The sequence below is a fragment of the Chrysochloris asiatica genome, unplaced genomic scaffold, assembly GCF_000296735.1.
Source record: "Chrysochloris asiatica unplaced genomic scaffold, ChrAsi1.0 scaffold00085, whole genome shotgun sequence".
Classification (NCBI taxonomy): Eukaryota; Metazoa; Chordata; class Mammalia; order Afrosoricida; family Chrysochloridae; genus Chrysochloris; species Chrysochloris asiatica.
Genome location: NW_006408603.1, coordinates 8863907 through 8876730, shown reverse-complemented (window position 1 = coordinate 8876730; position 12824 = coordinate 8863907). Strand labels below are relative to the sequence as shown.

Below are 12824 nucleotides of genomic sequence, written 5' to 3'. Positions count from 1 at the left end.
GCCTGTTTTCCTGTAATATTTCACCAGTTTCTTTTCCTTCTTGTGATCCACTTTTTTGGGACCTTTTCCTATCGTGGTTGTCTAGGTTGTTGTTTTAAGTGCTGTTGAGTTGGTTCTGACTCATAGTGACCCTTTATAGGGTTTCTGAGGAGTGGCTGGTGGGTTTGTACTGCTGATCTTTCAGTTAGCAGTCCAGTGCTTATCTTACAGTGCCACACTAGATTGTCTATAGATATATGTGTATACCAGGACTGCGAATTACGGGGTCTGCAGTTTGAGTTCACCAGCCGTTTGACAGCAGAAAGATGAGACTTTCTGCTCCTACAAAACTTTAGAGCCTCGGAAACCTTATACATGGTCCCTATGAGTTGGAACCGATTCCATGACACTTAACAACAACAACAACAACCATTGCCATTGTAGTCCTGGATAAGCACTGGACTGCTAATCGCAAGGTCAGCGGTTCAAATTCACCCCTATACGGAGTTGTTATGAGTCACAACTGAGTCGATCACACTTAACAACAATATCAATTACTGTTGAGTTGATTCTGACTCTAGGAGACCCCATGTGTGTCATAATAGAGCTGTGGTTTCTACGGATTACAATGACTGATCTTTCTAAAGTAGTTCACAAGGCCTATCTTTTAGTGCCTCTTGGTGGACTTGAACCACCAGTCTTTTGGTTATCAGTCACACATGTTAACCATTTGTATTACCTAGAGACACCCTTGTTATTTGTATAACTTAGAGGAAATGTCATTTGGGCCCTTAGTTCCAACCACTGTTGATTTTTTTCAATTTTACAAAAGTTTTCTATGGTTGAGTACAGCATTCACACACTTCAACTTTACTTTTTCAAGACCATGAGGGTATTGAAGGAATTAGAGCTTCAGGCTGAAAGCTTGTGGATTTACACTCAGCTAGAAGTCCTTCTAGATTGTCCAAGGTGGTGACCCTTCAGATTTGTCCTGCTGTTTCATGAAGATGTGAGAAACGAATTAATTCTGCCTGAACATGTCTTTCCTTCTGGCAAGCCTGTGAGGGGCCACACCTATGAGAAGAACTTGGCAAGAAAGGAAAACAAGCAGGCAGTGAGCAGCCACCACAGAGTAGGGGGCTCTGCCTCAGCTTCAGGTTTGCTCTGCTCCCTGCTTCCCACTTCCTTATGACTGCTGAGAGCTACAGGGATCTACCAAATAAAGATGAACTTTTGAACTGAATTGGAAAAGTAGAAACTTTTCTAAATCAGTACAAAATTTATTTGAATGGTAAATTGAATATTCTAAATATTGTTTTATTTATTATAAGTTAACTGTATTTTAAGGAGCTCTGGTAACATAGTGGATTACAAGCTGAGTTGCTAACCACAGCCAGCAGTTCAAGTCTACCAGCCACTCTGTGCAGGAGAAAGATGAGGCTTTCTGCTCCCTTAGAAACTCTGTACCAGGTTGCTATGAGTCAGAACCAACTCCATGGCACAGTGTTTCATTCTGTTGTGTGTAAGGGTTGCTATGTGTGTAACTGACTTGATAGCACCTAACAAAAACATGTTTATATATCTGTGTCTGTTTAAGTACATACAGGCAGAGGACTATTAATCCTTCACTGCAGTCTGTTAGAAAAATAATGTGCCAAGCAGTAACATTAGAATTTGGGTATTTCTTATAAAATGACTTATTTTATATTCAGATAGTTAAGGTGTTATTAACTGTTATCATTTTTCCCCCACCAAATTAATTTGTTCATTCTCAGTGCTTTTGTGTACTTTTAAATTCTTTTGCTAGAAACACTCTTGAATGTTGTTGTCGTTATGTGAATCAAATTGGTTCTGACTCATAGCCACCTGTATAGGGTTTCCAAGGAGCATCTGGTGTGTTTAAATCACCCACCTTGTGGTTCGCAGTCCAGTGCTGATCCCGTAGCCCCACACTAGGGGTCCTATAAGTAGGCTCTGCGCTTCTCAAGTCCCAGAGCACCTGGTAGGTCAGGTGAGCAAGTGGGTGGAGCCACTCTCTCAGCCCCTCACTGGGTTGTCCAGAAGAGTTGTGGGTTCCTGTGGAGGGTTCCTCCAGTAAGACGCTGAAGATAATTAAAAAACAGTTGCAGTCGTACATTGACAGAGAATTGCCAGAAATCCAAGCCAGATTCAGAAGAGGATGTGAAATGATGGCTATCATTGCTGAAATTAGATGGATTTTGGCTGAAAGCAGAAAATATCAGAAGAATGTTTATTTCTGTTTTATTGACTGTACAAAGACATTCAACTGTGTAGCTCATATTACACTATGGATAACATAACAAACATTGTGAAGCATGGGAATTCCAGAACTTAATTGTGTTCATGTGGAATCTGTACATAGACCAAGCGGCAGTTGTTTGAACAGAATAAGTAGATAGTTTGTTGTTGTTAAGTGCCATTGAGTTGATTCTGACCCATAATGACCCTGTATAGGGCTTCCGAGGAGCAGCTGGTAAGCTTGAACCACAGACTTTGCGGTTCAAACAGCTTTGCAGTCTGCCACATTAACCCACATTGCCACACCAGGACTCCTGGATTGTTTAAAATCAGAAAAGGTGTGGTCAGGGTTGTATCCTTGTACCGTACTTATTCAATATGGATGCTGAGCAAATAAGCTGAGAAGCTGGACAATATGAAGAAGAATGTGACATCAGAATTGGAGGAAGGCTCATTAATAATCTGAAATATGCAGATGATACAACCTTGCTTGCTGAAGGGAAGAGGACTTGAAACACTTACTGATGAAGATCAAAGATTATAACTCAAAATAAAACAAAAATCCTCACAACTGGACCCATAAGCAACATCATGACAAACGGAGAAAAAGTTAATGTCAAGGATTTTATTTTACTTGGATTCACAATCAACACTTATTGAAGCAGCAGTCAGGACATCACTGAGCAAATCTTCTGCCAAAGATCTCTTGAAAGTGTTAAAAATCTAAGAAGTCACTTTGAAGACAACCCAGTAAGGGGCTGAGAGAGTGGCTTCACCCACTTTGCCAACCTGTCCTACCAGGTCTCTGAGGCCTAGGAAGTGCAGAGCTTATCTATAGCTGGAAATGTTTCAGGAAGATGTTTCTACCTTTCATTATCCCAGGGTTCTGAAAAACAGGTTTGTATGAAAGCCAAAAGAGAGTGGTGATGGTTGTGTGCCATTCTGACTCAAGTCATGCATGATATTTTCAATCTTCTTGTATTCATGCAAGTTGGGCAATGAATAAGGAAGACTGAAGAAGAATCGATGCCTTTGAATGATGGTGTTAGTAAAGAAAATTATGTATACCATGGACTGCCAGAAGAACAAAGAAATTTGTGTTGGAAAAAGCACAGGCAGAATGCTCCTTAGAAGTGAAGATGGCAAGACTTCATCTCATGTACTTTGGACATATTATCAGGAAGGAATAGTCCCTGGAAAAGGACGTCATGCTGGTAAGTAGAGGGTCAGTCCCTTACTGAGATGGATTGACATCTTAGCTGCAACATAAATTCAGACATAGGAATGGCTATGAAGATGGCACAGGACTAGACGGTGTTTCTGTCTGTTGTACATAGAGTCACAATGGTTTGGAACTGACTCAATAGAACCTAACAACAACAACAACAACAACAATACAGTAGGGATGATTGGACCCTGTGATGGTTAAGAGTCAAGTGGCAGCACGTAATTGACAAAGACAAAGTGGACATGGTTACCCTAATGAACAGCAAAGTCAAGGCAGTAATCAGAATTTTCTGATTCATATGGACTTAAGGAGTTGGCTACTTAGTCGTCTTGTCTCTAGGACTGAAATAGATGGAAAATCTAAAATTTTACTTGATCTGTACAAGTGGAAGAATTCTAGGTCAGTGAATGGCATTCTAACTTGAATAGAGAATCATGGTCCCTCAATCAGTTCCCAGACTTGAGTCAGTTTATAGACCCATAACCCCTTGAATGAAAGGCAGGCCAGGTCCCCTTTAGGAAGGGCCCCACTATATTGCCAAATATTTATACTGATCATCTTTCTCCCAGCCTTCACTAAAAGAGCTTGCAGCTCCTTCACCCCCATAAGATCTTTTATTTGTCATCAACAAAAGTCTGAAATTTAAATAGATTCTTGAACTGGTGGCTCATAGCCACCAGCTCGTTCAACTTTAGCTTCTGTCCCATATCCAGTAGCTTTCCAGAACTGCTACCTTCACCATGAAACTCTATGAGCCTCCCAATTCAATTTGAGCTTCTTCAGTACTTTTTCTTTTCTAAGTAACACATCATGAAGAGGGCAACTAGATAAGTATTTTCTGTGTCTTTCTCAGCACTATCTGTAATCAATTTATTGACCGCTTCTTTCAAGTCTTATGTCTACATCTCTTGGGTCATGATTTCTTTCATTTTCTTCCAGATTTCATGAACATGTTGGTACTGAATATAAGAGATCTTTTGAATCTGATTTTTGCATGTTTTAGTAAAATCAATATAGAGCAGATGAAATAAAATAACCATCAGTTGTCTTGGCATCAACAGTACTTCAATCATGGTCTGTCATTTTCTTGACCATGAAGCATATTTTGTCACAGGTAAAATCCATGTCATTAAAGTTGCTCAGGCAGTTTTTGCCCTGAATGTCCTCAGTAATTAGCTTGAATTTTCTGCAAATCAGGAAGGTTCATTTCAAAAATATAACTCTTGAGACGATCAGGTGTAATTTTGGTTCTCTGAGTCCTCATGATTAGTGTTTTCCTAATATTTTTTATACTGTACGTAGCTGGTGCCTTCATAGTATACCAATCTTCATTAGAATATGGATCAACCACTTTCTTCTTGGTTTCTTTTTTGCCACCTTTTGAAAGGCACTTTTTCTTGCTGACTGCCATGGTGCTGCTCAGAGAGTCAAAAGGGCCATCTGCAGCTTTTTACGAGATTGACTATTCACTGGGGAAAAGGAAATAATTAACGTTTTCAGAGATTATTGGACATTGGTTCTGAATTGACACTATTTACAGGAGACCCAAAAATGTCACTGTGGCCCACCAGTCAGAATAGGGCCATATGGAGGGCAGGTTATTAATGGAGTCTCAGCCCAGGTTTGTTGCACAGTGGGTCCTGTGGGTCCCTGAACCCATTCTATAGTGATTTTCTCAGCTTCAGAATGTGTAATTAAGGTAGATATCAACCCCCCGCCACCATTGGGTCCCTGACCTGTGGAGTAAAGGCTATTATGGTAGGAAAAGCCAAGTGAAAGACATTAAAACTGCCTCTAAGAAACTGGTTAACCAAAAGCAATTCCAGAGGAATTGCAGAGATGAGTGCCACCATTAAGACTTGAAGGATGCAAGATGGTGGTGATTCCCATTCCATCCCCATTTAACTCACCTGTGCAAAAAATGGATGTATTTTGGAGAATGACAGTGGATTATTGTAAATTTAATGAGGTGGCAACTCCAATTGTAGCTCCTGTTTCAGATGTGGTTTCATTTCTTGAGCAAGTACATCTCTTGATACCTGGAATACAACTATTGATCTGACCAATATATTGATTTTAAATCTGGTTTTGAAGGATTACCAGAAGCAGTTTACCTACAACTGGTAAAACCAGCAATATACCTTCACTGTTTTACCTCAGAAATGTATCAAATTTTCAGAATTATGTCATAATTTAGTCTGTAGGGACCTTAGTTGCCTTTACTTTCCACAAGATGTCACACTGGCCTATTACATTGATGATATGTTGACTGGACTTAGTAAGAAGTGTCAGTGATTCTAGACTTATTGGGAAGACATTTGTGTGCTAGAGGGTGGGAAAAATTCAGGTGACTTCTACCTCCATGAAATGTCTAGAGGTCAGTAGTGTGGGCATGTTGAGACATTTCTTTTAAAATGAAGCATAAATTATTGTATCTGACCCCACCCGCAAGTGAAAAGGAGGCACCCCTGGTCTTTGGATTTTGGAGGAAAATATATTTCACTTGGTGTGCTCCTCCTGCCTATTTATCAAGTTTCTCAAAAACAAAAACAAAAAACAACTGCTAGTTTTGGGACCTAGAATAAAAGAAGGCAACTGTGTAAGCCACTCTGCAACTTGGACCACATAATCCAGCAGATCCAAGGGAAGTGTCAGTGGTAGGTAGAAATGCGGGTTGGAGGCTTTGGCAGGTCCTTTTTGGTAAATCACAGCACAGATCTTTAGGATTTTGGAGAAAAGTCCTGCTATTCTGCAGGTAATTATTCTCTCTTTAAGAACCAACTTTTGGCTTGTTACTGGGTCTTCATAGAGACTGAATGGCCTAACCATGGGCGGTCAAGTCATCATGCAACCTGAACTACTCACCATGAACTGAGTGTTGTCTGATCCACAGAGTGATAGTTGGAGATGCACAGCAGCACTCTACCCTTAACAGAAAGTGGCCTGTATGAGATTGGGCTTGAGTAGGACCTGAAGGCACAAATAAACTACATAAGAAAGTGGCCAAAATGTCCATTATCCCCACTCCTGTTACATTCCTTCCCTCTTCTAGTCTGCACCTATGGCCTCATGGAGAAGTTCCCTACGATCTTCTTGACTGAGGAAGAGCAAATGTGTGCCTGGTTTACAGATGTGACTTAAAAGTGGACAGCGGCAACATGGCAGTCCCTTTCTAGGGTCTCCCTGAAAGACAATGGTGGAGGGAAATGCTCTCAGTGAGCAGAACTTCGAGATGTCTGATTATTACTGATTCATGAACTGTGGTCAGTGGTTTGGCTGGATGGCCAGGGACTTGAAGGAACATGTTTGGAACATTAAATTTTTTTTTTTCTCCTTTTCCTTTAATTACTACTTCATTCTCAAAAAAAAATATTAATACAGGTTCAAAAATACGAATTACCACAATACTATAGCTAGAACACCAGTGACTATAAAACCACCAGCAGTAAAGGAAACAATAGCACATGCTTATAGCATGCACAGCCAACCCCACATATTCAAAGCATCATTGTAATGGAGTAATAATGACAACTCTGACCAGAGCACATTAGAAGGTTCAAAAAGTAAATTAGCATAGTTTTAACCTTGCAGGTATATTGATACATGGAAAATGTTTTTGTTGTTATGACTAATTTTAGGATGTTTTTATAAAAATTAATACATTTTGGCTGAAATACTGCACAAAAATGTTATTGACAGTCATTTTGTGTCTCTCTGATATTTATACCTGATATGGTTCATGCCCTCAGTTCCCCACTAGTGATGCCACTTATCCTTTGTACCTGTCCATCGAAACTTCCCTAATACCTACCTCTCCCTATTGTCTTTCACAGTTCCATTTCACCCATTTGCATGAGCTTCTTGGCCTCTGTGGAGTCCTGGTGTGGTGCTGTGGGTTAATGTGTTGGACTGCAAAGTCAGTTTAAACCACAAGGTCAGTGGTTCAACCTCACCAGCCAGATGTTCCTTGGAAACCCTATACAGGGTAGCTATGGGTTGGAACCGACTCAACAGCACATAACAACAATAACTTGGCCCCTGTAGATACTGGCTTTGAGAATTTGTTTGTCTATTCCTCCTTTTCCTTCTACAAAATTGTACTCTTCCTTCTGAAAGGTCCACTGTGCTCTGGGCCCCGTCTTTCTCCTGCATTCCACCTCTGTCCGTCTCTACCACCTCTGCGTGTTTAAGCACACTCAGGAGTGCACCATATTAAAACAAAAGTCTACCCCTTGTAGTTTCCACACTACTCTAACCCTAATAGCTAGCCTCATTGGAAGTTTGGCAATGATTGAATGGACAAATATTGTGTATATATATTTTTTACAATGGAAGAAATAATCTTATCTCCTTGGATGGTCTTATTCATGATGCCTAGTTGATCTCATGATCTCAAAGATTCTTTTTTGACTAAATGACTAAATGGCAGAATGGATGAATACTAAGTCAACAATGACTGTTTTAACGATTTATAATGCCATTATTCTATTTTATCGTAGTGCCTTTTTAATCCTTCATTTTTTATTTTCTCAATTGAATCTAGTAGTTTTTTCTTTCCAAGATGTATAAAATTCAGAATGACCAACCCTTGATGTATAATGAGAACTCAGAAGAGCAGATGCTTATTTGAGTGGATTCGTACATGGCCTCTCTGTAGGCAAACCTTCCCAGGGACCACTAATGTGTTATTGCCAGAGGTTGCTTCCTGAGCCTCTACCAGAACTGAAAATTGGGAAGACTGGCATGGTCTGAGCAGCTGGGGGACATTTGCAACATGAACTGCACTCTGCAGGCTACTGTTGACACATACTAGGAGCTCCCCAACTTAGTGCAAACCTGTGACTGTCTGGCTTCTCTGTTTTGATAGGGGTGAATTGAAATCTACCTTCCATTGTAATGTCTATTTTTAATGCCACACTTTATCTTGATGGTTTGACATGTTTACTGAAATATTGGTAGTATACCTTACTATCATAACAATATGACAGTTATTTTGTGTGTTTGGTAAAATATATATACCATAAAGGAATACTGGTGTGTCATTGTGGGTTAATGAGCTGGGCTACAAAATTGGTTTGAACTGCAAGTTCGGCGGTTCAAGCTCACCAGCTGCTCCTTGGAAACCCTATACAGGGTCGCTATTGGCTGAAACCAACTCCAAGGCACTTAACAACAACAACAACATATACCATAAAATTAGCCATTTTTAAGTGGCTAAATCCAGGGGCATTATTACACTATGAGTGGTCCAAACATCACCACTATTGGTATCCATAGCTTTTCATCATCCAAACAGTAAAATCTGTACTCATGAAGCACTAACTCATTCCTCTCTTCCCCTAGCTCATGGTAATCACAAATTTACTTTCTGTTGTTATGCATTTGTTTGTTCTAGATATTCCATATAAATGGAATTAAACAACATTTGTCTGGCTTATTTCACTTGGTAAAATGGTTTAAAAATTCATCCTTATTATATGTGTATCAGAGCTTTATTCATTCTTATGGCAGAAATTTTAAACTTATTTTTCTATAGTGCACAAAACTTGCCCATTATTAACTACAAATTATTTTTTTAAAAGTTTCTTTAATTTACTCATATTTTCATAGATCCATGAAATCTTGTAATATTCTTTAAAACAAACGAAATTGAGACCAGGCTAAATTAGTTCATGTTCTCTTAGTTTTGAATTACTCTTCTGCTTTCAAACAGAAAAGATGGCAGGTAGAACATTGTTCTTGTGAACGTTGTACCCAAAGTTACAGGTCAGAGTAACCTCAAAGCCTCCTGAGCCCCCCCGCCCCCCCCTTTCAAATTACAAGTGAGCAAACTGGCTCAGGGATTCTTGGCCTTACCTAAGAGTACACAGGAGCTAAGACTAGAATCTATGGGCCTGGACATAGGAAGGTCTGAGGACTGGTTCTGTAGACTGCACTTCTGGCTCCACGCGGGCCTCACTGCTTTCTGGCTTCCCTCTGAACTGGACAGGCATCTGTCCACTCTGAGGCATGTGCCCTCTGTACCAGCACTCTAATGACAGTATCCGGGTTTGGGGTGGGTCACTGTGAGGGTCGTCTAGCTGGCTGACGGAACATTTCTGGGCTCGCACCTCAGATATGCAGGCTCATTGTTTGAGCCTGATTCACAAGGTGGGTTGGAATGCTAAATGATGAATTTACAGTAGGCCCTTAGACTCCTTCACCAGATGACTGTCAGTTAAAGGGCACGGTCCTTAACAGTTGTGAAGGGAAACCACTGTTTGTCCCTTGTTGAGGCTGGTCAGTCCTGTCCACTGATTGCTTTGTTCCTGTAGAAGAGCACCTATCCTAAAGTACCAGGTCTCCAGGCGCCTTTTGATTAGCCAGGAGTGTTTGTTGTATAGGTGCTGATTTCAATTCTCCGGCTGGTTTTGGTCGAGTATAGAGCAGTCATATTTTGGCCTGACACCGGCAGCCTCGGCCTCACAGAGGGAGCAAACGCTGAGCAATACCCAGGGGCAAGGGAGGCTAGGAGCTTAGCTCTTCTGGTGTTTCTGGCTTGGCTCCCCAAGTGCACCGCGATCTACCCCTGTACCTAGTCTGAATGCTGGCAGAGGGACCGACGGAAGCCGGAGGTCAGAAGCCAAGTGCCTTAGGCTTCTGTGCTTCCAAACCTCGGTCACCTGAATCTCCAGGGTTGGTGATAATAGCGGAATTTACTCCCTCTGGCTCTCAGAACCAGGTATGCAAGTTCCTCGGCCTCCGGCGCCTGCGGATCAGGAGGGGGTGGGGCTGGAGTGGGACGTGCGCGGAAGCCTTCGGCCGAGGGGCGGAGCCGAGCGTCAAGGATCTGACTTCAGCCAACCTTAGGCGGGTGCACTAAACCGGTGCAAATTTTCACCATGACAATGATCCTGGGTTACTGGGACATCCGCGGGGTGAGGAACGGATACTCCCGGTCGGTGGGACGGGGATATGATGGAGAGGAAATGCTGAGCATGTCGGGGACCGATTTTAGCAGTAGATTACTCTTCCGTGCTTTACTGGAGCTGAGCCCCATCCTGCAACCTGATCCTCTCCAGGCTGGATACTTTGGGTCCCAGTGGAGGATGGGGCGTACCGCGAGGCACCAGAAGCAGTTCTGTGGGGTTTTCTCACCAGTTCCTCTCTGGCGTGGGGGCACTGGCTAACCTGAAGGAAGTGAAACAGGTAGTCAGTCTCCTACCAACTGTGACCCCTTCTCATGTTGTCTCATCTAGCTGGCTCATGCCATCCGCCTGCTCTTAGAATACACAGACTCCAACTATGAGGAAAAGAAATACACGATGGGAGACGGTAATGGCACCTTTGCGTTGGTCCCTCTGTCAACTAGTGCTAATTTAGTACATGAAGCCCACGCTCTGGCCTCCAACAGCTGGATCTGGGCCTGCCCCTCTAGGGATCCATTTGGCTGTGCAGCTCTGGCCTGCCTATTGTGCATGCTGGGAAGGATCTGCTGCTCCCACCCTATCAATGACGGAAGTAGGGTTACCAATTAGGGCTTGCCTGAGCCTTTTGTAAGCCTTACTCTTGGTGTGAGACTTTGGCTCAGGGGGTCTTGCATGGACTCTGGAAAAGATAAGTTGGACCCTGAGAAAGTTTGTTTTCATTTCATTGTTTCCATCATAGCTCCTGACTTTGACAGAAGCCAGTGGCTGAATGAAAAATTCAAGTTGGGTTTCGACTTTCCCAATGTAGGTACAGAGTGTTGGAGGGAGTGAAAAATGTCTTCCTTTCTGTCTACCTTGTTTTCCCAGCTTGGAGTCTTCTGCTTACCTCTCTCATGCCTGGCTCTCTTTACTGCCTTTCCATGATACCTATGTTCTGGATCATGCAAGTGCTGTAGTGCCACCATGGGCCAGGCCTGAGTGTGCCAGGTCCCAGCTCTGTCCTTGTTTAGGGGAAGGGGGTACCGGAGAACCTGGTGGTAAAAGAGACCCACCTGTTGCTTTTGCAGCTGCCCTACTTAATTGATGGGGCTCACAAGATCACCCAGAGCAATGCCATCCTGCGCTATATTGCCCGCAAGCACAACATGAGTAAGTGGGGCTGGTGCAGGTGTGGGTGCATAGGAGGCCAGGCAGCCGTTCCCTGAGCTTGGCTGGGGTGGGATGCTGAGGGTGAGTGTTTGATGTGTGGGCCGCAGGTGGGGAGACAGAAGAGGAGAAGATCCGCGTGGACATCATGGAGAACCAGTGTATGGACACCTGCATGGAGCTGGCCAGGGTGTGCTACAGCCCTGACTTTGTGAGTTCCCAATGGGCTGGGTCAGGGCAGGGTCAGGGCTGGGTCAGGGCTGGGTCAGGATTGGGAGTTGGGACTCTTGCATTCCCATCTACATTAGTTGTGTTTATCATTTGAACACATTAGAGCTATGGATCCTTCAAAGGGTCTCCTATACAGAGTGACCTTCATAAACCTAAATATCATCAAATAAAAATTCTGAATCCATTATCTCAGCTATTAGGATAAAGTATAGATTCTCCAGTGTAGAAATTAAGTTCCTCAATGTTTGCCATTACCTTGTTTCCCGTTATCTTTCCCGTGACCTCAACAGGGTTCCCCTACATGTAGTTTATTAACCACACAGCGCCACACACAGTATTTCTGTTTCTGCAGGAATGCCTGCCTCACCATCAGTCCTTTCATCATTGCCAATTCTGCTGGTCTTTTAGGAGACTACTCAAGTGTCTTCTCCATTCTTGTTCCTTCCCATAGGCTAGAACTTCTACCTCTTTCCCTGAGCTCTAGTACTCTGTTTCTCTTGACACCTGAGTCGCACACTTGGCCAGGGGCTCACAGCACTCCTAGGTCTGACTGGTAGGTGGGTTGATGGAGATCAGTGGGGACAGAATCCAGTCAGTGTTATTTTCCTCTCTGTTCCTCATGCTCTGACATGAGGTTGAGATATAGTTGTTGTTGTTGTTGTTGTTAGGTGCCATTGCGTCAGTACCGACTCCTAGTAAGCCTATGCACGACAGAATGAAGCACTGCCCGATCCTGGGCCAATCTCACAATCGTTGCTATGCTTGAGCCCATAGATGCTGCCATTTTGCCAATCTATCTTGCTGGAGGTCTAGGACATGGTTATTGTTGTTGTTAAGTGCCATAGAGTCGGTTCCGACCCATGGTGACCCTGTATAGAGTTTCTGAGGAGCAGCTGGTGAGTTTGAATTGCCGACCTTGCAGTTCAAACAGCTTTGCAGTCTGGCGCATTAAACCCACAGCACCACACCAGGACTCCTGGACATAGTTGTTATTGTTGTTAAGTGCCGTTGAGTTGATTCCGACCCATAGTGACCCTATATAGAGTTTATGAGGAGCAACTGGTGAGCTTGAA

The 12824-nt window shown here is 42.9% G+C and overlaps 1 protein-coding gene across 1 annotated transcript in view; it reads left to right on the top strand.

The window, feature by feature from the left end:
- The first annotated feature begins 10347 nt into the window (after positions 1 to 10347).
- Positions 10348 to 12824, top strand: part of LOC102816618 (glutathione S-transferase Mu 1-like) — a 12634-nt gene continuing 10157 nt past the window's right edge. The window contains exons 1-5 of the mRNA XM_006866003.1: positions 10348 to 10383; positions 10705 to 10780; positions 11114 to 11178; positions 11442 to 11523; positions 11631 to 11751. Of these exons, the coding sequence (XP_006866065.1) occupies positions 10348 to 10383; positions 10705 to 10780; positions 11114 to 11178; positions 11442 to 11523; positions 11631 to 11751 (380 nt within the window). The remainder of the gene's footprint in view (positions 10384 to 10704; positions 10781 to 11113; positions 11179 to 11441; positions 11524 to 11630; positions 11752 to 12824) is intronic.